Here is a 25,387-nt window from a genome sequence, read left to right on the forward strand (position 1 = left end):
TGAATCTTCTCAAGCTCACCATACGCAAACCCCCAACCATGTAATCCACAAGGGGATATGGGTCTTTCAAGTCACCAAGCTCAATCAGGTCAACCTCTGTAGTGGGTAAGGCAGTCACCTCAAATCCTCTATAATGCTCCCTGTACCAAGTACATAAAGGTTTCACTAGGAAACACAGCTTATCCTTATGAATACAGAGTTTTAGGATTTCAGTGAATTTAGGCAGTCCATCTACAGATCCATGTACAAGAAGCATCCCCTCAGTGTAATGTATACCACTGCAAGACACATTTTTTGCCATATGAACCTGAGTCACATTTGGGTAATTTTGTTTCAATGTACACATTAATCTCTCATTAAGGACATCGACAGGCACAACTGAAACATCTGTGACCTCCAAGGATGATTTCTTGAGACTCGAGGAATGTGTGTGATAGGCAAGCATGAACTGGTGTTTAATAGCTAGCGAGCGAGCTATATTTTTAAAACAATTAGTGTGACGAGCAACCTGCTTGAAGAAGCTATGTTTTGCTTCAAATCTCATTGTCCACAGTCCAATTAGAGGTCCGAAGCAACGAATCATTTGCGGATAGTGCTCTAAATAGTGATGCTTTGGTAGGAGCTTGACATGAGGAAAGAGTTCAAGATAGCGCTGTCTGTGTTCAAAAATCTTGGCCTCCAGATATGCAATCGTCTCGTCTGTGTGAACAGGGGCTACAACCAGTTCGACTATATCTTTAAGATCTAAGATCACCTGCCATGCTGGCTCATCATCTGGCAACAACTGTCCAATAATAGAAGGAAGTAATCTTAACAAGGTCCAGTTTTCATGTGCATTACCACCTATTGTGTTGTTGGATGTAAAAGAGCGTGGTATGGCGTGTGGGCGATTAGTTTTGTCTTTCCATTTGTATGGAAATGCCTGTATCAGTTTATTGAGAATGTCAAGAGTAAAATACTTTTTGGAGATCAACAAACTAATACAACGCGCTAGTTCAACTGGAACAACACCCTCAAAGAGATCATGCATAATATCTGGAGGATAGCCAGTGCTGACATGAAAATGTGAAAGGTGCTCAGTTAAAACACACTGTTTTTTGACACCACAACAGATACTTTCATTCGCCTGTGCTGTCTGTACATGAGCATCATGGTTATCTCTGGATCTAAGTTGGAAAGCCCCTGACCCGACATCCTTAGTTTGATATTCTGACTTTTGTCCAGTGCAGAATCTACATATTGAACCTCCAGAAAAACTCTCAACAAATCCACCTATTGAGTGGGCTCCAAGGTTGTCCGCTATTACACACTGAACAGTTCCTTTAACCAACTGACCAAGCTGAGAAATGAAAACACCATGCTGTTCTAAAACTTGTAGGTCTTGCAAAAGAGGCTCCAAAACTTTTCCATAGCCATAAGTCTTGATATCATCAGATTTGCAAAGAGCAGCAAGATAGATTGAAGACAGAGTTGAATGGTAACCGGGTGGCAAATTACCCAAGACCCAATAAACACCACAGAGTTTGTGCTTTTTTCGAGATGTCCCAAGTGGGTTACACAACTCAAAATCATCAACATAAAGATTAATGGCTATTCTCAAACCTTCTCCGGAAAGAAACTGATTTTGCTTCCAGTACTCACCATCTCTTATGGTTTTGTAATACTTGAGACCAGTCAATTGAGGGTCTTCAGTTATCTGAATGTCAAGATGTTCAAGGACATCTTTTTGACTGAGCAGATTTTGCAAAGACTGTAAAATAGGAATATATTGAAACGTCCTGCTCTTCTGTAATTCTAGAATGTACTCAACTGGCTCTACAACACCAAAATGAGTTGTGTAGTACTGTTTACGTTTATATGCAGTAGCAAGAGAGCCCTCCTTAGAAATAGCTCTGCCCAGTGGATTAGATGTGCATATAACTGTAGAAAGTTCATCAACTAACGATTCCTCAACTTGAATATTGTGACTTTGGAATAGATCAGATACGACTGCCTTTGTGATGGGCAAAGATGCTGTACTTAATATATAGTGGAGTTCAGAAAGGACCTCATCTACAGCTGACTTTGGAACATGAACATTATTTTCCAACTTCAATAAAATGCAAGCAACCTTTTCTTCAATACACTTTGACAGATCTACTTCTACAGTTTCATCACCGCATAAAGTTTCAAATTCATAATCTGTATCCACAGACTCTGCTGGACCATCTACAGAATTGTCTGACTGACGCAAATAATCACTTGAACTGATGGCAATGGCTTTGAAGTCTTTCAATGAATGTGGATTGTGTTTCCTGTATCGGTGGGTGTTAAATGTGCTGTAAATATTACTTTCAAATGCACATCCTACAAACATACACTGAACTGTTTCATTATGCCTGAGATGTCCATTAATGTGTAGAAAATAATCTCTTTCTGTTGCTAGCTCCTTGCATAAGCACACATGACACTGGAATGTGGTTAATTTTTCTGGTTTTGGTGTATCCTGTTTAGCATGTTTTTTGTATGTGTGATTAAGAAGCTTACTCCATGTACTAAACGTGCATGGGCAATCTGTGTATGGACATGGATAGCGAGAACTGCTCCTAAAACACACATGAGTCTGCCTAAAATGCTGCAGCAACAAATACCTGCTAGCTAGTTTCGATGGGCATTCTTTGCACTGCCACATTCACAATCCTAAAAAGAATAGAAAAGTATTAATTTATACAATATTTAACAAATTACACAAGTAAATCACATTATTTGTATATGACTTACTATAACTAGGAGGTTTCTGGTTCCTTGGTGATGTCCATCAAACTGTAAAAAAGATGATGTCGATTAGGAATGGGAACCAGTACCAATACTATGAAAATATGCCTTTTGTTTACATGGATATATTTTACCAAATTAATTCACTTATTATGACACTTCACACTTATCACAAGTAATTCAATTTTTTGTTAACTAATTAATGTTAATAAAATAATAAATAAAATTAAATAATAAAATGTTTACGTGATACAATTGTCTGTACCATTAATATTACACAAGGACATCCATGTTTTAATATATTTTATGTTGTCAAATGATTTTGAATAATTCTAATAATTATTCAGAGATAACTTAACTGTTGTTGTGAATGTTGATGACCAACTTTAAAAACACAAATACACCATTTAGATCTGGGTTGGCATGTCATTCTTTAGTATTTTGGCCTTAAATTAAATTTGTCCTCTGACTCAAATAGGTTAATGGGGTACTACACAATAAAAAAAAAAAATCACACTAAGCACTGGTATGTTTTGTGCATTACTATGCATGCAGAATGGATGATATGCTATATATTATAATTATATATATATATATATATATATTATAATTATATATATATATATATATATATATATATATATATATATATATATATATACATATATATATATATATACATATATATATATATATATATATATATATATATATATATATATATATATATATATATATATGGGGAACATACATTTTGTTGCACCTCTCCATATTCAACATTAACTTGCTGAGCGGTCTTGTTCTCCAAATTTCAACGTGATCTCATGAGAATACGTGTGTATTTTTACTAAAGTGTTATTCTACTACACGTACATTTACTTACGATTTCATACACACTAAAACGTACAATATTGACGTATTAACAGCACTACGTATCCAAGTGTGAACGTGTACCAGCTCCCATGCAGCAATATTACAATCGTGGCATTAATGTTTTGTTTCTATTGTATTCAATTGTCACATCATGTTTTCAGTCGCATTTATTAAATGCATTTTTACTAATCAACTTAATATAAAATAACATTTTGCTCTGTTTGTGACTTCTGCTGCAAACCCATTTCAGATTAGAAACTAATTTGTGGTGGCGGGCGGGGTTGAATTGTATCAATTCATATGTATATAGCCTACTGTACATATAAGGAAAAATAAGTTTGCCTTTTTAGCACTATTTTAAACTTTTCTTGGGTTAAATTATATTAGCTTGCATTCATTAATATTCCCTTATATAAGTATAATTAAAAATATTAGAATGCAAGTTATTAACATTTTACAATTCCACATTTAAAGAAATCTAGTGTTTGATGATGTCTAAATATGTATTATATTAAAGAGCCATACAGGTACCTATAGTGGGTAATTGCATTACAATTTAATTTAGCCACAAAATGACTAATTTGCCTCGTTGTATTGGAATTATCTATTTTAACCCTAAATACTACACTAATTGTAATATAAATAAGAAATTTTTTAGAAAAAAAATAATATTTTAATTCATTAAATGGTAATTAATGGATCATAATTATTGCACAAATATTAGGTTTATTTAGTACTAAAATATCTCCACAAAATGTTCAATAAATATTATTTAAACCAAAATATAGAACATTTATTTAATTGAAAAAAGGTGTATGGTCACATTTGACCATAAATGAGTATGAGTGTGAACGATTAAGGAATACCTGAGGGCTAAATACAAGAAAAACATTAACATTAATGTTAACGAAGTTGTATCTCCATCACTCTCCATTATAAAATGATACTGTAAATGTGGTTGACCTAATAATAAATGCACACTATGCTGTACTGTTTACCAAACATTGCTGCAAATACCTGAATAGTATTAGTGAAGCTGTTGTGTATCCATTCAAATGTATGGACAGCGCAACATGACCGCGCGCGCCGCTGGAGATGAGAGCAGAGCATGTCGCAACTCTGTTTTTAAAGGCTTTGGCTGCAGCTGAACAAATACGCGTGCTTTAAATAGCCTTAAAAAATTATAACTACTCGCAATAAGTGGCCGCCGGTGTTGATTCTGTGGCGCAGCGCCACGAATTAGTCTGTGTGGGAAATGTCGATCATAAGATACACAAAAACACAACATAAACTCTTAAAACACATCGATTTTATTCGTTCTCTGTAATCCAAATCTTTAGAATCCATACGTTTGCGTGGAACTGATCCAAATTCAGCCCTTTGTCCAGTGATCTTCATCTCCATTCTCATCAGCGACCGTAAACGTCAAATCCCGCGCTCATTGGTATGTTTTCACATTTCAAATTCAAAAAACGCGCCCTCGTGAAGCATTACGACATGATTTACGGCAGTGACATCGAACGCTCATTGGCTCTCGCCTGCTTCGTCACAGATTGTGACATGCCGTGTTTCAGTCGATTTGTACTTGAAAAAAAATGGGGAAAGCGCGCCTTCACGGACTGAAGCCGGATTAATATTTTCACCGATGAATAACTTACACCCTACTCAGTGCTCATACAAAACTATTATGTACCACCAGAGAGTACTGCGACTGCAACACATCGTCATTTGACTACTCTTGGTACCGCTTTTGACATTTTTACAATAAATAAATTATTGTGATTACACTTGTCTGTCTGTTGTGCTTTTATTTAAAATAAATGGTTTTAATAAATGGTTTGGGTAACTTAGGTGTAGGATTAGCCGTTCAAAATATATTTTTAAAGCTATATTGTTACTAAAAACGTCATTTTCCATCACATTCTGTCCATTACGTTTTATTCTCTTTATATTCTGTATAAAATTGGTATGATTACGTTTTATTCTCTTTATATTCTGTATAAAATTGGTATGTTTAGGTTTGGGGGTAGTGTTAAGGGATCGTACATTAATCCATAAAATAAATTTTGGGTAGTGTTTTCGTGCATTTTCTCACACAGGGCTTAAAGTCATTTGGAGATTGAGAAATACTGAACATCTCACTTATACGATTAATTTATATGTCGAAATGTGGTATTTTTCGTGTTAATCAGGTCAAATTTGATTGAGAACAATGCACCAATTCGGTGACGCAGCAACAAATAAACGGCGCCAAAACGATCGCAAGCACTTTGAACAATCCACCTCGCATAACTTTCACAGCTGTAGCATATTTCACTCAGAATTACGATAGGCCTATACACATTATTTGACAGTGAGGTAAATTCTTAACTACAAAAACAAAACAAAAAAACGAATACTTACCAATAAGGAATAACAGTCCTCGCAGCACCATCCTCGCCGCACCAGATGACAAAATGGTGGCCACACCGTGAGCTTGTTCTGTTCCATTCTCTGAGCTTGTTATGCGCATGCTCGAATGGCGCGCTCCAAAACCCAAATTATTTTGAGTTAATCGAATTAAAATAAATCTCATAGATGAAGCTGTTTATATATTTTACGTTAGACTTATTAAATATATATAAGTATTCATCCTAATTAGATATATTTAAATAAAGTGAACACAATATAAATGTGTCATATCTAAGAAGGGCTTGAATCATTTTTTTGAGTGTGTGCAACAGAACATAAACCAGTGACAAGAGTTTTTTTGTGTGTGTATCTATGAGAAGAATAACAATAAAAATGTGTGCAGTCCTACCATACCTATTAATCAGTAAGGACTGGTATATGCATCGATGCCTTTCTTGTGAATTTAGTTTATTGCTAAAATACAGTTTCTCAGCACCTTAAACACACCCTCTGTGTGTCTGGTGGGCTAGTCAAGTTAAATCAGGTTTAATTTTATAGCCCTTCGCACAATACCCAAGCATTACAGATTGGATAACTAATACTGTATTGATACCATGATAGAAAATGACCCGTCTTGTGGTACAATATATCGCCCACCGCTACGTTTTATCAGTTGAACCATAATTCTTTAGTTCATTAGTGTTTGGCACCTTGTCTTACTTTTGAAAAGAAGTGAGTAATGGTTTAATAGTTTGTCGTCATGCATTACTAGTTTTTTGTGTTCTAGTTGAACTTGTAGGTGTGGTGAGAACGCTGTAATTTACACCGCTTGTGCTACAGAACGCTGTATTTTGCAGCTTCTTTTTGTCTAAAACGCTGCAAATCCTGGCGTGTGGTTAACTCTTTCCCAGCCATTGACTGACTTTTCCAGCTTTCTGTGTTTTCACTGTTATACGCTAGGGGGCGCTATGACACGTCTTCTGAATGAGTACAGAATCTCCTGATCAAAACACAGACGAAGAAGGTGCAGAAACAAGCAATATCATATGTAAGCATATGCATATTTAAAATAACGCAATCATCAACATTAAACCGCATATAAATCATAACTGCTTAATGTTACTGAATGAAATGTCGATCCAGGACCAGCTCTAGGACTGTGAAGCTTTTGGAGTTTGATGGACTCGATCTACTCCATCTGTGTCTGAATCCCATCTGGATGTGGTCTTTGACCCAAAACTTGATTTTTCTCAGCTTTTTGCTCAGTGTTTTTTTATGTTTTTTTTTTTTTCCTACATTCAAGTGTTGATAATTTTTTTTTTTTTAAAGCAGAGGGTCTGTTCTTTGACATACTGCATGTTCATATATTCATAGAAACAAATATTCTAGGGGCCATGACATTTTTGTGAAAATTAGGGATGCACCGAATGTTCGGCAACCGAAATTATTCGGCTAAAAATAGCAAAAATTGCAAATTGCAGAATAAGTGAAAAGAAAGAATAAATTTTACCGAATAATGAGGTTTTTGATGACGCGATACACCAGCGCGTGTGAGAGAGAGGCGCGCACGCTTCTAAATGCAGCACATGTCGGAAGTGTGGAAGCATTAAGCCTTGTTTACTTTCGTCTGGCTCCTTAGCCCGCCTCGTCTGCTTTGTGTTCTGCGATAACGTCATTTTTGCTGCGCGCACCCTTGCGCTCATGCGGACGCGTGGAGTTAGAAGGACAAGGCATTAAGAAGGCTTTAAAGTGTCCGAGAAAGACGCAGAAATGGCCGTTTGCAGACACTGTTCTGCTGAATTGTCTAAGCACCCTCAAATGTAAGCAAGAGCACCCTCAGTTCATACTGTAATAATATATTGGCAAATGCTCCAGTGCATATTTATGTCTGTAGAACGTCAAATGTATCCATTTACAATGTGTTTCTGCAGCGGTGACATACTGTAGTTGTTGGTCTCCCGTACGCAATGGCCAATATGTTACTTTTAAGTTAGTCAGGCTCCACTCACTGCTCAAACCGCCAGAGTTTTTATTCAGTGCTGAGTTATACAGGCTTGCAAAACCTCTCTTGAACAAACAAACTGAATTTGATTATGATTTGATTATGATACATGTAGGCATAATAGGCCAAAGATAAGATAAAATGACCAAGTAAAATTTTTTGTTTTAATTTATTTTAAGTTATATTGTGCTTTGTTTGTATAATGTCTGCTGGAATGCTACAAAATTTCAATGTTAAATAAATATTTTATAGTAGTTTTGTAATTTATTTATTTGTGTTTTGTTTTGTAATTTATTTTAAAAGCAAGACAAATTATTAAAAAGCTAATTTATCCAATGGTGATAAAATTGGCACACACAAAAAACGCGTTTGGTATTGGGCTCCGGCCTTCTGCCAAGTGCTTTATTATTATTCGGCTTCGGACAAGAATTTTCATTTCGGTGCATCCCGTTTAATGACGAAATATGACCCATTTGGCTTTCCATAGACGAGTAATTGTGTTCCCTTTCGCGTCTTCTTGCGCTTGAATTTTTCAATTAGCATGTTGACGATGCAGCAATGGCCCATCTGGAGTGTCTTTATGTTTATTCAACATTGCATTGTTAGAAAATGTCACCAGCCAACTGCCCATTGAACTGTTTCATATACTCGCCAACGCAGATTTTGCCGCATTTTCGCCGCATTTTCGCATAAGAGAAATGGAGAGTGATGTAGTTATTGGGTTGTGAGCAGTGGCTATAGGAGGGTCTAAGATGGGTTGTGAAATCTGATATGTGAGCATCTCTCTTTCATGGCCTCATTAGAGGTGGACTGAGCTGTGATTAGACACAACAGATGTATTAGGGTACAGCAGAGTATTCTTGCTATGCCACCGGGATTCTGGGAGAGCTGATGTTATATGATCAAACACTCCTTTTCTGATGGTAGTTTTGCTCTGAAAAGGCTTAATTTACATGCGTTCTGTGCAGGGATTGGTGGGTTTTATGCAGGTGCTCGTTCAGTGTTTAATTAAGTGTGGTTTTTCTTTTAGTAGTGGAACGAGTGTCTGCTCTCTGTCACAGTGCTGTCTCTGTGCTGTAGTTTTATGGTCGGTCCACTTAGTCTCAATATTTATGCTTTTTCTTGTGCGAGTGCTTAAATTGAAACATAACCCTCCACATTTAAACAATAAAAGTCTTTAAGGACCGACCTTCAGATCTAGCGTCACTTCATAAATACCTTATCATAAAAAGAACAGAAAACCATCATCTTACCCTTAGAGAACACCTACTAATTAAAAACACATGCTTCCAACATCATTTAGAAATCCACTCTTCTTTTGCCCCCAAACTCTCTTCAGAAGAACCTTTATATGAAGGAAAGGAAAGTCATCGCTAAGGATGTTTTTTTTTCTTTTCTGATTATTTATCAAAATGGAAAAATGGAATTATATTTCATTATAGTTATGCACTTCAGAAGTGTGTCTTGGGCTGGCACAGTCGGTCTTATGGTTGTGTGTGTTGACAGTGGTGAGTTAGCACTTATTGACCTTCTGACCTCTTGCCTCTCGTTGACCTCTGCTCGCGGTGCCCTCTGTGCCACTAATAGGGATGTAATACAGTCTCAGTGGTGCTAGTTAGATAGGAGCGTTTAGGATGTCACTGTTCTTGTCGAGTGATGGCTCTCACATATGCTTTTCACAAAAAATTCCAACACTTAACTTTTGAAACAAATGACTTTGTGTAAGTCAGAGCATTCTCAAAGACCTTTGAACTCGACTAAATGACACAACCTTGCAAGTGTGGGTGGCCCGAGTGTGAGCTGATTTCTTTTCAGAAAAGATTGATCTACGGAATTTCAGTGAACTTTATTTTAGGTTACATGTTACATATAAATTATGCATAATTATTAGGGCTGTCAAAAGATGAATCGCGATTAATCGCATCCAAAATAAAAGTTTGTGTTTACATAATATATGTGTGTGTGTACTCTGTTAATTATTATTTATATATAAATACACACACAAGCATGTATATATTTAAGAAAAAAATATTATTTTTATATATAAAACATTTATATTTATATATATTATAGATTATATAAATGTATATACATGCAAATATTTCTTAAATATATACATGAATGTGTGTGTATTTATATATAAATAATAAGACACACATATATTATGTAAACACAAACTTTTATTTTGGATGCGATTAATCACGATTCATCTTTTGACAGCCCTAATAATTACACACATACAACTAACTAACCCTAACCCAAACCCTAATCTAACTATAGCCCTATAGTAAATACATGTAGTTAATGCATATTACTCAGCACTTGAATGTATACTTACACTGAAAAAAAGGACACCTTAAAATAAAATGTAACTGAAATGTCCTATTTTCATGTACTCTTCAAATGATAAATGACAGATTAGATACCAGTTATTATTGCTTATCAAATTGGTGCTAATTAAGAAGGACACCCGTTAAAGCCCTATAATTGCAAAATCCCCAACACTTGCCTTTATCTCTGACTTTTTTTTAAATCATGCAGTCTTCAACAAAATACAAATGACCAACATCTGTATGGTTGCTGTGGTATTAAAACAGTTAATTACAATACTATTAATTTCTCATTTTTAACTTTGCGTGATAAATTGTGTATGTTAAAAGAGCAGCGAACATGCTCAGAAAGAAACGGCTTGGGAGATGTTCTCGTGAGCACTGGTAATTAGAGGAATCTCATAAATTACACTTGTGTGGCTCTGCATTTAAAGAGCACTCAGAAATAAGACATCTTGAATTGTTAACATTTTTCATTACGTGGAGCGCTTGGGAACAAGAAGGAACAGCTGTTTGGAGCTCCGGCGCCTGTAGGAAACCCACATTGCTTATTCAAGGTGAACTTCAGTGCTCTGGAATTAAAATACTGAGAACTTCTGTCACACTAATTAAGCGGAAGCTGTTTGTTGGTTCTTTCTGTCAGAGTCGACTAGAAGTTGCTATATACATATAATTATATATATATATATCGGTTTCTTTTTTAACTGTTACTCTACTTCTACAATGTAAGCAGCACAACAAAACTTACAATGCTTTATTATCACTAAAGATGGCTCGGTGTCGGTGTAGACAAGGCCCAGTAGCAGCAATAACAGTAGCAGCCGCAATTAGGGTTGGGAATCGTGAGAAATTTTCCGGTTCTGGTTCCGGTTCCGCCTAACGATTCCGGTTCCGATTCCGGTTCCATTAAAATTATTAAACAACTAGTGGTAAAGGAAAAAGGCACATTACGCAACTCAAACAATCCATTTTGTGTTTATTACTTGCTCTAAAATTAATTTACAGGTTGGCAATGTCAAAAAAGTCTGTCCTGTACTGTACATATATTACAGTATTAATTAAGCCATTCTTGCAACACATTTTTATATATATATACCGTTTTATCAATTTGAATTCATTAAATTTATTGAACATTTTCTTGAACAATTTTTTTGTCCAACCTTCTCTTTCATATAACAGGTCTTTACAATGAATTACTGCTAACAGTGTGACTGTGTTACACCGTTGACTGAGAGTGGAGTGTGTGTGTGTGTGTGTGTGTGTGTGTGTATTTGGGAATGAACCGAAGAGAGAAGAAGAGAGAAAGGGCCACGGCAGGAATAAATAATCATTTGGGCAGGTTAGGATTCCAGTGGTGTATCTTACGCCTGTTAGTTGCACTAGTGCTATCATTCGCCACCATTAATATCCAATTTCATATGAAGCAAGAAACCTTGTTTAGCAGGAATATAATATGGTGTGATAACAGCAGGACACCATCCTGCTCACATAATTACCCAAATGCAATGCTGGGAGGGATCAGATCCGCGGCTGGGCAGGGGGCATCGGCGATAAGCGCCCGGTGCGCTCCCACACACTGGTAATTACTTTATTGATAATTTGCAGGGAAAATTGCCTGAGCCAATCGTTGCTGCTAGATTTAATGGATTGGAGGGGGAAAAAAATAAAAAAAGGACCTTTCAAAAGAATTTTAAATATTTTTAGGCCATAGGGGAAGGCTTTTCCTCCGGCGATAATAGCTGAAAGTCATGTAAAATAGCCCTCTCTTGGCATGATGCTGCTGGACACATGTGTGCTTGTGGCAGGGGATGTTTATCTGGCCATCCTGCATTAACACATTTACCCCCTCGCCTTAAATGAGGTCATAATTCTCTAAGGGTAAGGCCTTGGTAATGAAATTGACATTTAGCAGCCGCACCACAGTCTATTAACTACAATAAATTTAATTTGCAACAGGCCCAGAAGTGAGCTGGGCTGCAGAAAGAGAGAACGAGATGAAAAAACAGCAAACCGACGGCCCTGGTGTTTATTACATGCGCTGGCCACAAGTACATTTGCTAAAATAAGACCTCTCGTGTTCTCTCGTGTAACTATAACTGCTTTTGCTCTGCCTGCTAAACGATCAGATAAAACAACATAAGAAATAGAAGTACAGCAGATTTGGTGTTTCCAGACTCACGGTTTTCAAACAAGGATCTGCTTCTGTAACGTCGAGAATATTCTTAAAGCTGAAACAAGGTTGCCTGCATCTTTCATTAAGAGATTTTGGCAGCCTTCCCAATAGTTCACCCCAAAAATGTAATTCTGTCATCATTTACTCACCCTGGTGTTTACTCGCCCAAACCTGTATGACTTAGGCTGTGTTCGAAATCGCCCCCTATACCCTTAAATAGGGCACTATTTGAGTGAACATCCATTTTTAGTGGTGTCCGAAACAATAGTGGACGTTTTTGAGTGCACTCATTCAATCCCACCAATCACCGCAATAACAAGTGTACAGTAGATGAACGCGCTGGAGAATATGCTTGTTCGATGCCCGATCGGCGTATGACAGCAAAGTCCCGCGAGAGCAAACGAGAAACAACTCCTTATGCTTTTGAATCGTTCTCTCACTCAACCAGACGGTGTACTCTCAACGCACTGAGAGTCGCGCCCTGAATGAATGAACTTACCGCCGTCCGATTCGCCCTATGTACCCTCATTCTCCATTACTCCACTACTCCAAAAACCAGCCAACAAGCGTAAAGTTAACCCTATAACTTACTTGGAAAGGGGAATAATAAAGTAACTAATAAGCATTTAATTAAAAAAAAAACAATAAAATTTGTATATACCGTAGTAGGCCTATATATTTCATACTTTATAGTAGGCTACTATTTATATTATGGGCGTCAGAAGCAAAAAAATATGGGTGGGTCCTTTAACAGAAACATTTTACTGGAGTAGATGCAATTTACAAAAAATATATTTAAATATATCGGCTTGTTTAAACGTCTGGTTGAGGAAGAAACACCTACGGAATACACAATCTTCATCAGCAGCAATAGTGTAGGGGTAAGACGCTTGGCGTTAAGATTTGACGCGAATCGATCAGAGGTTCGAATCCGCCTTTTACCAAACTCGCACTGATCCTTTTTTCCATCATATATCAGATCGGAAAGGAATTTATTTTCTATGAATATGAAGAAAATATTAGAAAAGTGAAAATAAAGCTACTAACGCGTTTAATCAGTGTTTATCAGGGTATGTAAACAGACATGCTCAATTAGTGACGATACAAGTGAGAGGGCCCAATATCATTGGTCTTAAAGTGTGTGAGTCGATGCCATCTCCTGGCGAAACGCGGGAATTCATTCAATGCACGGCGCGACTCTCACAGTGCATTATGGGTATTCTCTAGCCGTCAAGCATACATCGGTTGCAAACTCGTTATTGTGGTGCATTGTGGGATTGTATGAGTGCACTTAATAACGTCCACTATGGTTTCAGACACCACTAAATGGCTGTTCCCTCAAATAGTGCCCACAGCTGAATCAATCATCCATCCATCTTCCGAACCGCACTGGTCCAGCCCAATATCATGCATACAGGTATAAATGATCCTTTTTAAGATGATTATTATATTGTTTGATTAAGGTTACATGCTAGTTTCCGTAGCAGAGTTCAGGATAAATCTTTTCATTATTACTGGAGCTGCCAAACAGCAAGCACAAACTGCAAAAACGCCAGCCTTTCCGGCGCACTTAGTGTCCGAAATCACTCACTCGTTTTCGAAGTGGCCTATATCAGTGGACTAATGTAGGGAATAGTGAATGAGGGTATAGGGGGCGATTTCGGAAACAGCCTTAGTTTCTTCTGTCTGTCAATCAATCAATCAATCAATCAATCAATCAATCAATCAATCAATCAATCAATCAATCAATCAATCAATCAATCAATCAATCAATCAATCAATCAATCAATCAATCAATCAATCAATCAATCAATCAATCAATCAATCAATCAACCAATCAATCATAATATTAATAAAAAAGCAACAAATCATGTGACACTGAATACTACAGTATTGATGCTGAAAATTCAGCTTTGCATCACAGCAATAAATTACATTTTAAAATATATTGAAACAGAAAACAATTATTTTAAATTGTAGTAATATTTCACAATATAACAGTTTTTACTGTATTTTGGATCAAATAAATACAGCCTTGTTATACAACATTTGTATATTTGTATTGTGAGTTTTGGATCATGTAACTTGTATATTTTAACCCTCTGGTGCTCTTAGTTTAGGGGTTGCATTGGTCGTCTTCCCGGTCATAAGTGACCTAAAAATTAATCTTCCTCCACCCCAGTAAAACCAATGCAATTTATTTTTCTTCAATAATATTTTTTCTTTTTAATTTTGTATTTTGAGATGATTTCATGGTATTGTTTTATATTTATGCAATAATTATGGTCTATTTTTGCCATTGGAAATTATACAAAAATATATATTTTTAATTATTGCAGTATTTCAGGTTAAAATAGAGACTAGGCCTTCAAAATAATTTTTTTGAAGGCAGATTAGCCCCTCTTTTGGAATTATTTAAGAAATCATGCAACCACATGTGTGTAATCACTAGAGGTCTCTGTGGAGAGGCTTGAGCATTCACTAGTTCTCTTTTGAACACATTTAATGATTTTTTTTGATGGATTTGAATATATATTTAAAAAATCTCAAAGACTATTTATTATAAAGTTTTAGATTTTTAGTTGTTGTTAGAAATATAGATTTTTTTTCTGTGAATTTGTGTTTTTGCAGATTTCCCAATCATTTCCTATGGTGGTCATTTTTGACTGAAGAGCACAAGTGGGAGTATTTTTTTACGACCACTTAGCATGCTCGAATCATGCCCTCAATGTTTTTGTGTGTTTAAATACCTAATGCTAGAAAAGTCACCAAGTTTCATATCATTCTGATGAAGCTATGATTTTTAAAAGTTTTTCATAGGTGTGTGTGTGTGTATAAGTGTGTGTGTGAGTGTGAGTGGATGTGTCAATATCACACTCCTGATTGTTACCCCTTCACTGCTGTGTACTTTTTTTCAGCATTGTGGCCGATTTGTAGATTGTACACGCAAATATTCAGATAATTTTTGTGTTTTTGCCGATTCCCCATTCATTTCCTATGGTCAACCATTTATAACCGAGGACAATGAACGCCACTTTTTTTTGTTACGACCAATTAGCATGCTCGAATCATGACCCCAATTGTTTTGTGTGTGTTTACATACCTAATGCTAGAAAACTCACCAAGTTTCATATCATTCCGATGAAGCGGTGATTTTTTACATTTCAAAACGGTCAGAAATGACAGAAGTGCACCAGAGGGTTAATCTGACTCCTGGATTGGCCTAAAGAGACAATGGAGAACTTCAGTCCTGTCAGCATTAGTCTGTTGGGCAGACGTAAAAATATGCTGTGAATATAGCAGTTTGCTTGTCATCATATGATATTCATGTGATTTTATAACCAGGTTACTTGCTGTACTTGCTGTTTTTAATAAAATAACACATTGAACAAAGAACTCCAGGAATGAAGAAACAAAAGAAACAAAGACTACTAGGGCACACAAACTAGAAGCAACCATTACATGTACAACAACCCACAAACACCAGTAAGACACAAGCACTATATACACACACAGGGAAGACTAGCTTTACAAGATAACAAGGGGTGTGACGTCAATGGGAAACACCTGAGGAGACTAATCAACATGAAAAACTACAAAGAACTACAAAATAAAGCACAGGAAACACTTCAACGTAAAAGTCCAAGGACAGACCCAAGCATATGTGACAGTATTGTTCAATGACTCTTTGATTTGGCTTTTGACCTAGTCAAGTGACTTACATGATCCATTTTAAGTATAAAAAAAAACAATCATGTGTTCATATCTCTCACAGTGATATATATATATATATATGTATATTTTTGTGTTTTTTAACTACAGTGGTGTTTTTGTGTAGCTGTGAAAATAATGTTAGTAATTTCCGGAGTTCAAAAAAAGATATTTTCATTACATGTCATGTACAGAGCTAATAAACACAATACATTTGAAATTACTGATGGGAATTTTCATTACGTTAAAATAAAATTCTCTTGGGCATTTCTAGTGGACAAATGAACTAGTGAAATGTGTGTTGTAGGAGAGTTTATTTTCTACAAACATTTCTACAGTAAAAGTACACAAATTGGTTATCGAAAATAGTATCAGCTCAGTTCATCTACCACCATGTCCCATACTGTGTGTGTGTGTGTGTGTGTATCGGTGTGTTTGCGTGAGCATATCTGTATGTCACCGTGTGGATGTATGGCTCTGGAGTCAGTTGCTCTGGTAAGTAAAATCCTTTAAATCTCCGGGCATTCTCTGGCCTGTCTGTAAGGATCAATACAGCATTTGTACAGTCATTTTGAGCTCCTCCCTGATGGCCACTTCATTCAGCCAATAGGGTCTGGCACGAGTACTTCTAAGTGACACCATTGATCGATCATGAAAACCGTGATCAGTCATGATTGTGTGCCGTGAATTTTTACTGCATTTATTTATCCTCGTTAATAGCTTTACACATGTGTCAAAAAGGGGCCTGTTTTTTAACATGAATTTCAGTATGGTGTCCAAAAAATGGCCCATTTGTTCTTGACATCAAAACTGGCTACTGAAAGACAAACACTAGTTTGAGAACACAAAGAGAGGCTGTTATTAATCTGCTTAGGCAGGAAACCTTTAAAGGGATAGGTCATCTATAAATGAAAATTGTCATTTACTCACCTTTGTGTCCTTTGTGAAACACAAAAGAAAATATTTTCCTTAAATCATGTTTATTTATTGCAGAAGGCAATGATAACATCAGCATAGAAAAAAAACTATCCTAATGAAATAAACTGCTTTAAATTTTCCACATACAGTAGGTATATCTAAAAGTAGCATTCGAGTAAAACATGGAATAATCAAATGACAAAATAAAACTGCATATTCTTCACTGTATGAATAAAAAGTATTCTGCTTATAATAGGCTGCTGTCACTTTAAGAACTACATGAATGCACAAAATACTGATTCACATGCACGATTAATTTCCCAGATGTTTACATTCACTGAAGACAAAATCAACTGTGGATGTGAACCTTGTGTGTTTTTGTCACTTTACACACAATAATACTGCTGGCTTTCTGTGCATGCGGTTTAGGTGTGTGCGCTCGTAAAACCGTTTATCAAACATTTAAAACTGGCAAGGCACGCAGCTCTCTTACACAAAATTATTACAATAAACTAGTGTACGTTGTGAACAAATAATTTCTAGAGATCTGCCTGAAGAAGCAGCCATGATGAACAGTCGATTTGTACAGCGGCATCTCATGACCAAACTACATTGGAATGAAAGTGAGCCGGGACTCGTGTGTGTTCACAATGGACATTTTTTTAGCTGAAAGCGAACCTCCAAAGATGGCCTCAGTTCAGTCCGCTTTTAAGTGATCTGAGATTGTTTGGAGTGTTCACATATGGGCCAAAAATCACACGAACCGCACTCAGACCCTTGAAAAGGACCAAGTGTGAAAACACTGCTGCTGTTTTCTTTAACCCATTTGTGCCCAAATTTTTCTGAAGGGTTTCATGCATATAGTCATGTTAATAGTGTCCTATATGAACATGTTCTGCATTTATTTTCCCCAGGTTTTAGTTTTTTTGTCTTGAAAATCGTATTTGAATGGGTGGCAAATTTGCTGTATGCACCCCTTCAATGTCAAATTTGACTAGGAGGAGAACATTTGGCATCTAACTCAAAATAACTGCTTTAATTTATAAACAATCTTAATTTATAAACAAATTTATTGTGTATAAAAGGCGAAGGACATTCGATGCAAACTCAAAAAAGCTGCATCTATCTTATAATCTGTTGAATATGAAAATACAACAAATACATTTGTCTTAAAGTGGTGGAACAAGAGCAGAACAAAGTGCATTGAGTTGCCCTAACAAGGCATTGTGTATCAAAAAGTTCAATTAAAATAAATTGATATAATGACGAAAAAATTACATCTATATAACAAAAATAAATAAATAGTCCCATAGTATTCAATGGCTGACTGTAGTAGGTGATTTCATATAATAATGTAAATGTAAACTCATTACTTGTCTGAATTTCCACATTATAATGGAATCGTAAGCTACTAGTCATAAAGAGAATTAGGGAGAATTAGAAACGCATCCAAACTGGATGGGGGTCCTCAATATTTTGGCCTTAATATCATAAAATATTATATTTTCCCCTATCGAATTAAGGTCTACTGTACAGTAGAGATGTCAGTTAGAGGGTTAAGTTATGTTTACCCCATTATATTTACATTTACATTTACATTTATGCATTTGGCAGACGCTTTTATCCAAAGCGACTTACATTGCATTCAAGGTACACATTTTACATTTAGTCAGTTCTTGCTTTCCCTGGGAATCGAACCCATGACCTTGGCGTTGCTAGCACCATTCTCTACTGTTTGAGCTACAGGAAAGCCTTATATACACAGTATACCCCATTTCCCCATTATATGTTCTTACAAGGCATTTGCCCACTGCAACTATAGTTGCTACTTGGACTTTTGACTAAGTGTACAAAAAACTATAGATCTGTTGTAAGAATAGTTTTGTTTGGATGATTCTAGAGACCTTCACGATTATGTAGATATATATATATATGTCAACAAAAATACTTATTAGTAACATGAAAATAACCTTTGTTTGGGAGGGTTTGCCTTTGTTATGCTTCCTGGAAGTAGGGGGAGGAAGTTGGCAGTCTCATGTGACAGGAGTTAATACCTTTTTTTTCTCTTGAAATCCTTTATTTGGTTGTTTTCTTGCATGTCATTAAGATTAAAAACATGGATACTATCTAGAAAAATACTGACAAAAGGAAAATGACAACTAGACACTGCGGCTACTATAGTTGCCGGTGGTCTTAAACATGAAGAGTAGAAAGTGTGAAGACAGCAGATCCGGCAAACATGTATGTGTTTATATTGACTGTCATTGACCGCAGATATCAGAATTGTTTGGCAAGCATTAATTTAATACATAATGCAGTTCATTTGAGAACTTAGTTGTGAGTAGCCCACCCAAACACTTTCCACAAACCAGCCCTGATTGTAAGTCATGAATAGCATAATTGCTTGTGGAATTTGTTTCTGCAACTTTCATGCGGCGTCCATGTTGAGTTAGAGGTTTAATCAATCTTGATCAATGTCACATTGGTGGCGTAATCTTTTGGCCAGACCAGCCTGGATGTTTAACAGCTAAGCTGTCCCCTACTTACGGCCGGTTTTGCTTTTATCATTTATTCGATATGCATTTCCAGCTAATATGTATTTTTGGGGTGTTTCTTGAAGGTCTCGTTCCCGTCACCGAAGATCTCGCAGTGGCAGCAGTGCTCGGTCCAGCAGGAAACGCAGCAGAGAACGAGATCGCGGCCAGCGCAGAACCCGAGACAAAGACCGGACACGAGACAGAACTAAAGACAAAGAGACGAACAGAGCCAAAGACAAGGACAAGCAAAGGTAATACTTTCTTTTTTTGTGCCATTTGAATTTCTAGTTTTTTTTTTTGCCCCCTCTCTGTTTTTCTCTAGCACGCACACCGAGAAACACACTCCCAAACTGTACCGACCCATCACTATATCCATCTCATGTCTGAACGAAATCTTATAGTTTAGATTCAGCTGAGAGTTTAGCTCAATCGTGTGGTAGGTCTCATCCATCCAGCCTGATATCTGCCCTTCAAACTCAGTGTATACACCGTCCCGCTGGGCGTCTAATGCGTTTCCTTCTCTCTCACTGTCTTGATTTATACCCCAGTGTAATATGCGTGAGCAAGAGCTAACTGCATTTCCATCCCCGCTCTCCTGTTTGCCCCTCTCAAGCTCCACCTCGACTCAAGAGAGAGATTTTACTCCAAGACAAAGCGTTCTCCATCCCAGTTCCAATGACAACAGTCAGCAAGACTGAACAGATTGGGTGAACATATTTACAACACGGAAACGCCAGTAATTATAGACATATGCAAAATCTATTCAAGATGTTGTGATTTCTGACATTCTGATGTTTGGGCTGTTTTAGAAACATTTCCAAGGAAAGGTATACATCTGACTAAATGACAGCCGTAATAATTACAAGTATCATTAGGTGTAATAAGTTGTGGGGCCACTTCCCTCGCGATGCCCATGAAGCCCCTGCCCATGAGAGTTGATTGGCTATGAAGTAAACCCACTAAAGAAAACACAGCCTGGACTCTGGAGAGAAATTGTTGATTAGACATTAGTGACATGATACGTCTAGTGTGAAACAAATCTCTGTGGATAAACGTATTGACATTTAACTAGGGGTGGGCGATATAATGGTAGACACAATAAACCAGTAGAAATGTGACAACTGGTATAAAAATGGTTGTGATGTTACAGTGCGTGTCATCACAAAAGTTTAGCATTTGCATGCATTTTTAAGCTTTGCCAGTTTAAACATCCAGTGATTTTAAACTGTTCGAGTGTAATAAGCTGTGAAAGAACTCGCGTCTGACAGACGTTTTATGTGCTCAGTATTTAATTGAGTTCTTTATCACAGCTTATCGTGCTTAAACAGTCCAAATACACAGAGAATAATGTCAAAATACCCGTCTTGGGGAGTGTTCACATAAACACAGATGGTTATGGCTTATTAAGTGAATTTAAACAGCTGGCGAAAACCTGATGTGTGTCAATGTATTGTATTTGTAACATTTTTTTTTTTTTTTAAAGCTGCTGTCCGTGAGTTTTTTTGTGTTCAAGATTTACAAAAATTATATATTGAGAATGTACAACCAGGAATCCATTTTCCAAACCGTGTTTTTGTCTTACCCTGAATCATTATGGTACACTTATATTAAGTGTTTATATTGGGACTATTTCAGACCGGACTGGTAGGAACCACTGCTGCGGAGGAGGAGCACAGTCCATGAGTGACTCGCCATAGATATAAACAGACAGAAGGAGCTCCGGCTTCAATGTTCTTCCGCAAGACGCATGCAGTTCTGTTTATTAACCGCTAGAGCGCAAAAAGTTACAGACTGCAGCTTTAAGTAATGGCAGCCTAATATACCACCTTCCTTAACGCTAATCATACAACAAATGAAAAAGAGAAAAACAGCTTTAATTAAGAATAAACATTTAAAGCTACACTGTGTGATATTTTCCCCCATCTAGCGGTTAAAAGGTATATGACCATCCTGCGAATATTAGTTTCTGTTCCTCTCAATTCCGATTTGGTTTTAACTCCTACGGTGGCCGATTTAGTCCAAGATTAACATGGCTTCCAGTTCGACCTCGTCCACATTGGACACGGTGCCATCGAGTGTTAAAACGCCAAAGGCGAAGCTTGAATTTACGGGTATGTCCCTCTTTGGCTAATGTACTTTCAAGATGGAGGGGCAACATGGCGACCCGCATTCGAACCCCTCACCCGTATGTATTTTCAATGGCATATTATAAACTTACGAGAATACTTTATTACTTGAAAGAAGTAAATATACGTTAATGAGCACATATATTTTTGAAAGAACTAAGTGTTTTTAGCTAAGAATAAACTAAAAAAGTTACACAGTGTAGCTTTAATTAATACAGTCAAGACTACGCAGTATTTTAATATACATTTGATTGCTTAAATGTCTATACTGTTTCTCAGACCTGTGTCATTTATATCATCATTGTCATCATCATTTACTCGCTCTCATGCCATTCCAAACCCATGACTTTCTTCATTCAGTACTGCAGGTACTGTTGCACTGATTCCAGGGATCCTGAGAGGATTTTCTGTTTGTCATTCTCTCGTTAAGTTACTATTAAAGTTAGTAATTCCCTGCTAACGTACAAACTGACTAACTATAACTAACTGTTCTCATGCAACGGTGTAGGTCAGAAACATGAAGGTCTACATTTCAGTGCATCTCTCCATATTAAACTGATTAAATGTGAATGTATGTAATCTTACCCTGCGGTACATGAACAGTGTTGATCCTGTATTTTATCATCTGCGATCGTAACAAGAGGCTTCTCCCGTTTGCATTGAGATCTGTAAACCATCGCTTCCAAATTAATCTCTCACCATATTTATTTTATTCCCATTTTATTTCTGTGAGTTTAGATATGTTTAAAGGTCTGCATTATCTGTCTTATAAGGAGGACTCCTATTTTGATGGGTATTATAGTGTCCGGGCAGTGAAAGGGAGAGCTCGCACGCAGTTTATCGGAGTTGTTTTGCAGATACAAAGTTCACCAGTTATTAACTGCACCCCCGAAAAGGCATAAGCTCTGTGTATATGTTTGTTTACTGTGAGTGTTTTTGTGTAGTTTGCTGTGTATGTTAATGGTAATGCCACGGAGAGAGGGCTAGAGAGAGAGAGAGAGTTTGTGAATGAGACGTTAATGCGCACTTCTTATGCTTTGTTTGTTCAGCTCTTACGATGATTTTTTTTGAGTGAAAAACGATGTAATAAACTTGATAAACCATCAGTAAAGTGTGGCCATCAATCGGACATCAATCAGATCCAAAAACATCTTGGGATAAGGTTTTCACACTGACAGCTGTCATTTTAAGATATAGCAACTCCGTTTGTTTGTCCGAGTTAGCAACAGTAACTAAGGGAGGCGGGGCTTACCGATAGGTCAAATGTGAAATTTCCTCACTACTAAATATTCCACGCTCAACTGTTAGTGGTGTTATAACAAAGTGGAAGCAATTGGGAACAACAGCAACTCAGCCACGAAGTGGTAGGCCACGTAAAATCACAGAGTGGGGTCAGCGCATGCTGAGGGTCACAGTGCGCAGAAGTGGCCAACTTTCTGCAGTCAAAGATTAGCTCAAGATCAGTGTGTAGAGCTTCATGGAATGGGTTTCCATGGCCGAGCAGCTCATCCAAGCCTTACATCACCAAGTGCAATGCAAAGCATGGGATGCAGTGGGGTAAAGCGCGCCACCACTGGACTCTAGAGCAGTGAGACGTGTTCTCTGGAGTGACCAATCTCGCTTCTCTGTCTGGCAATCCCATGGACGAGTCTGGGTTTGGCGGTTTCCAGGATAATGGTATTTGCCTGAATGCATTGTGCCAAGTGTAAAGTTTGGTGGAGGGGGGGTTATGGTGTGGGGTTGTTTTTCAGGGGTTGGGCTTGGACCCTTAGTTCCAGTGAAAGGAACTCTTAATGCTTCAGCATATCAAGACATTTTGGACAATTTCTTGCTTTGTGGGAACAGTTTTGGGGACGGCCCCTTCCTGTCCCAGCATGACTGCACCAGTGCACAAAGCGTCGCTCCATAAAGACATGGATGATGAGTTTGGTGTGGAGGAACTTGACTGACCTCAACCCGATTGAACACCTTTGGGATGAATTAGAGCGGAGACTGAGAGCCAGGCCTTCTTGGCTAACATCAGCGCCTGACCTCACAGATGCGCTTCTAGAAGAAAAACGTTTTTTTCTTTTTTTTCTTTCTTTTTGTGAATTCGGCCTCAAGTGTTGAGTTTTTTGCTCAGGCATTCCTTGACATTAATTCATGAACTACAATCTTTAAAAAATTATTGATTTTGCTTTAAGGTGTAATGATTTCTTCATTGTTAATAAAGTCAAGTTTGTGATTGTTTTTATAGTCAGGTACTTTTACAGTGGACACATTTATTTAAAGACTGTAGCTTGAGTAGCGTTCCACCTGTGGTGAGTAGATGTTTCAGTAGCAGAGTTACTTGGCTGCTTGATTCCTCAGGTGATCTGCTGAAACTACTAGATGTGTCATGTTTTAATTGAATTGAATATAAGTGTTTCTAAATCTAACAAAGAACTAGTGATGAATCGGTGTAAACAGTAAACACACATTTTGACCCCCAGACACTTGGCTTCTATCCTTTGTTATTCTGTGCATGTGTGCTATATTTTGTTTCTCTGCAGCTTATGTCCCAGGGGAGTCTATACATGTAATTGTGGCTGTAATTAGGGGATGTGGCTGGGATGACATTAACATAATGGAGGGACAAACACAAATGAGCAAACACAGGGGCCGTTTTCTTAGACCCTTGGGACCCCCTGCCTTAATCTGAGCTACAATCTCCAATAACTCCATTCACATGTTTGTTCGCTTACACACTTTCCTGTAGCCACATCGGTCTTCACATCCGCAAGCGTCTTTACTTATTAGCAGCTTTTATCGAATGTTTAATGTCAAAGTTGGTTTAGTAGTTTCGCTTTCATGACATCTGGAGGTATCATAGATTTGATGGTCTAGACCAGGGATTTCTCAACTCTGGCCCTCGAGGTCCACTTTCCTGCCAAGTTTAGTTACAACCTTGATCAAACTCACCTGCCTGTAACTTTCTAGTAATCCTGAAGAATTGATTAGCTTGTGTTTGATTAGGGTTGGAGCTAAACTCGGCAGGAAAGTGCACTGATTTTTAATTGATTTTCAATGTAAACATGCTACATAAACATCTTTGACCGATTCTCGCTGCTTTTTCATTGTATCATGCATGTTTTGTTTAATTACTAATAGATAGATGGATAGATAGAAAGAAAGACAGACAGACAAAAGCCCTATTCGGATGGTATTAGTTTTATATGAGGAGGTAAAGCTATTTACTAATTTCCCAAAGCGTCATCATAATTTGAATCCCATTCTAGTCGATCATCTCAGTAATTGTTCTGACCTTTTTCCTGGACTGCACGTTCACATGCCAGTAAACATTACAGTGTATTTTACCTTCTATAAAATGGCCTGTAAAAAAAACAGCAGGTAATGGTAGTCCTGTGCAAATTGACTTACTAGTAAAAAGCCAGTGAAGTTCCCCAAGTGTCTGAACAGGATGTCGGTCAATAAGAGCCAAAGAGACACACTTGCTTACTTAGCTGTTGCCTATAGACTAACAAACTTGAAGGGTTGAGAACCAAAAGGTACGGGTGGACTGTAGTTCAAATAGCCAAGGCTATAATTAAATC

The 25,387-nt window shown here is 37.2% G+C and overlaps 1 protein-coding gene across 1 annotated transcript in view; it reads left to right on the top strand.

The window, feature by feature from the left end:
• Positions 1-25,387, top strand: part of rsrc1 (arginine/serine-rich coiled-coil 1) — a 208,676-nt gene that overhangs the window by 39,822 nt on the left and 143,467 nt on the right. The window contains exon 4 of the mRNA XM_079823893.1: positions 19,773-19,940. Coding sequence (XP_079680019.1) covers positions 19,773-19,940 — 168 coding nt within the window. The remainder of the gene's footprint in view (positions 1-19,772; positions 19,941-25,387) is intronic.

The sequence above is a fragment of the Gobio gobio genome (genome assembly GCF_949357685.1).
Source record: "Gobio gobio genome assembly, chromosome: 8".
Taxonomy (NCBI): Eukaryota; Metazoa; Chordata; class Actinopteri; order Cypriniformes; family Gobionidae; genus Gobio; species Gobio gobio.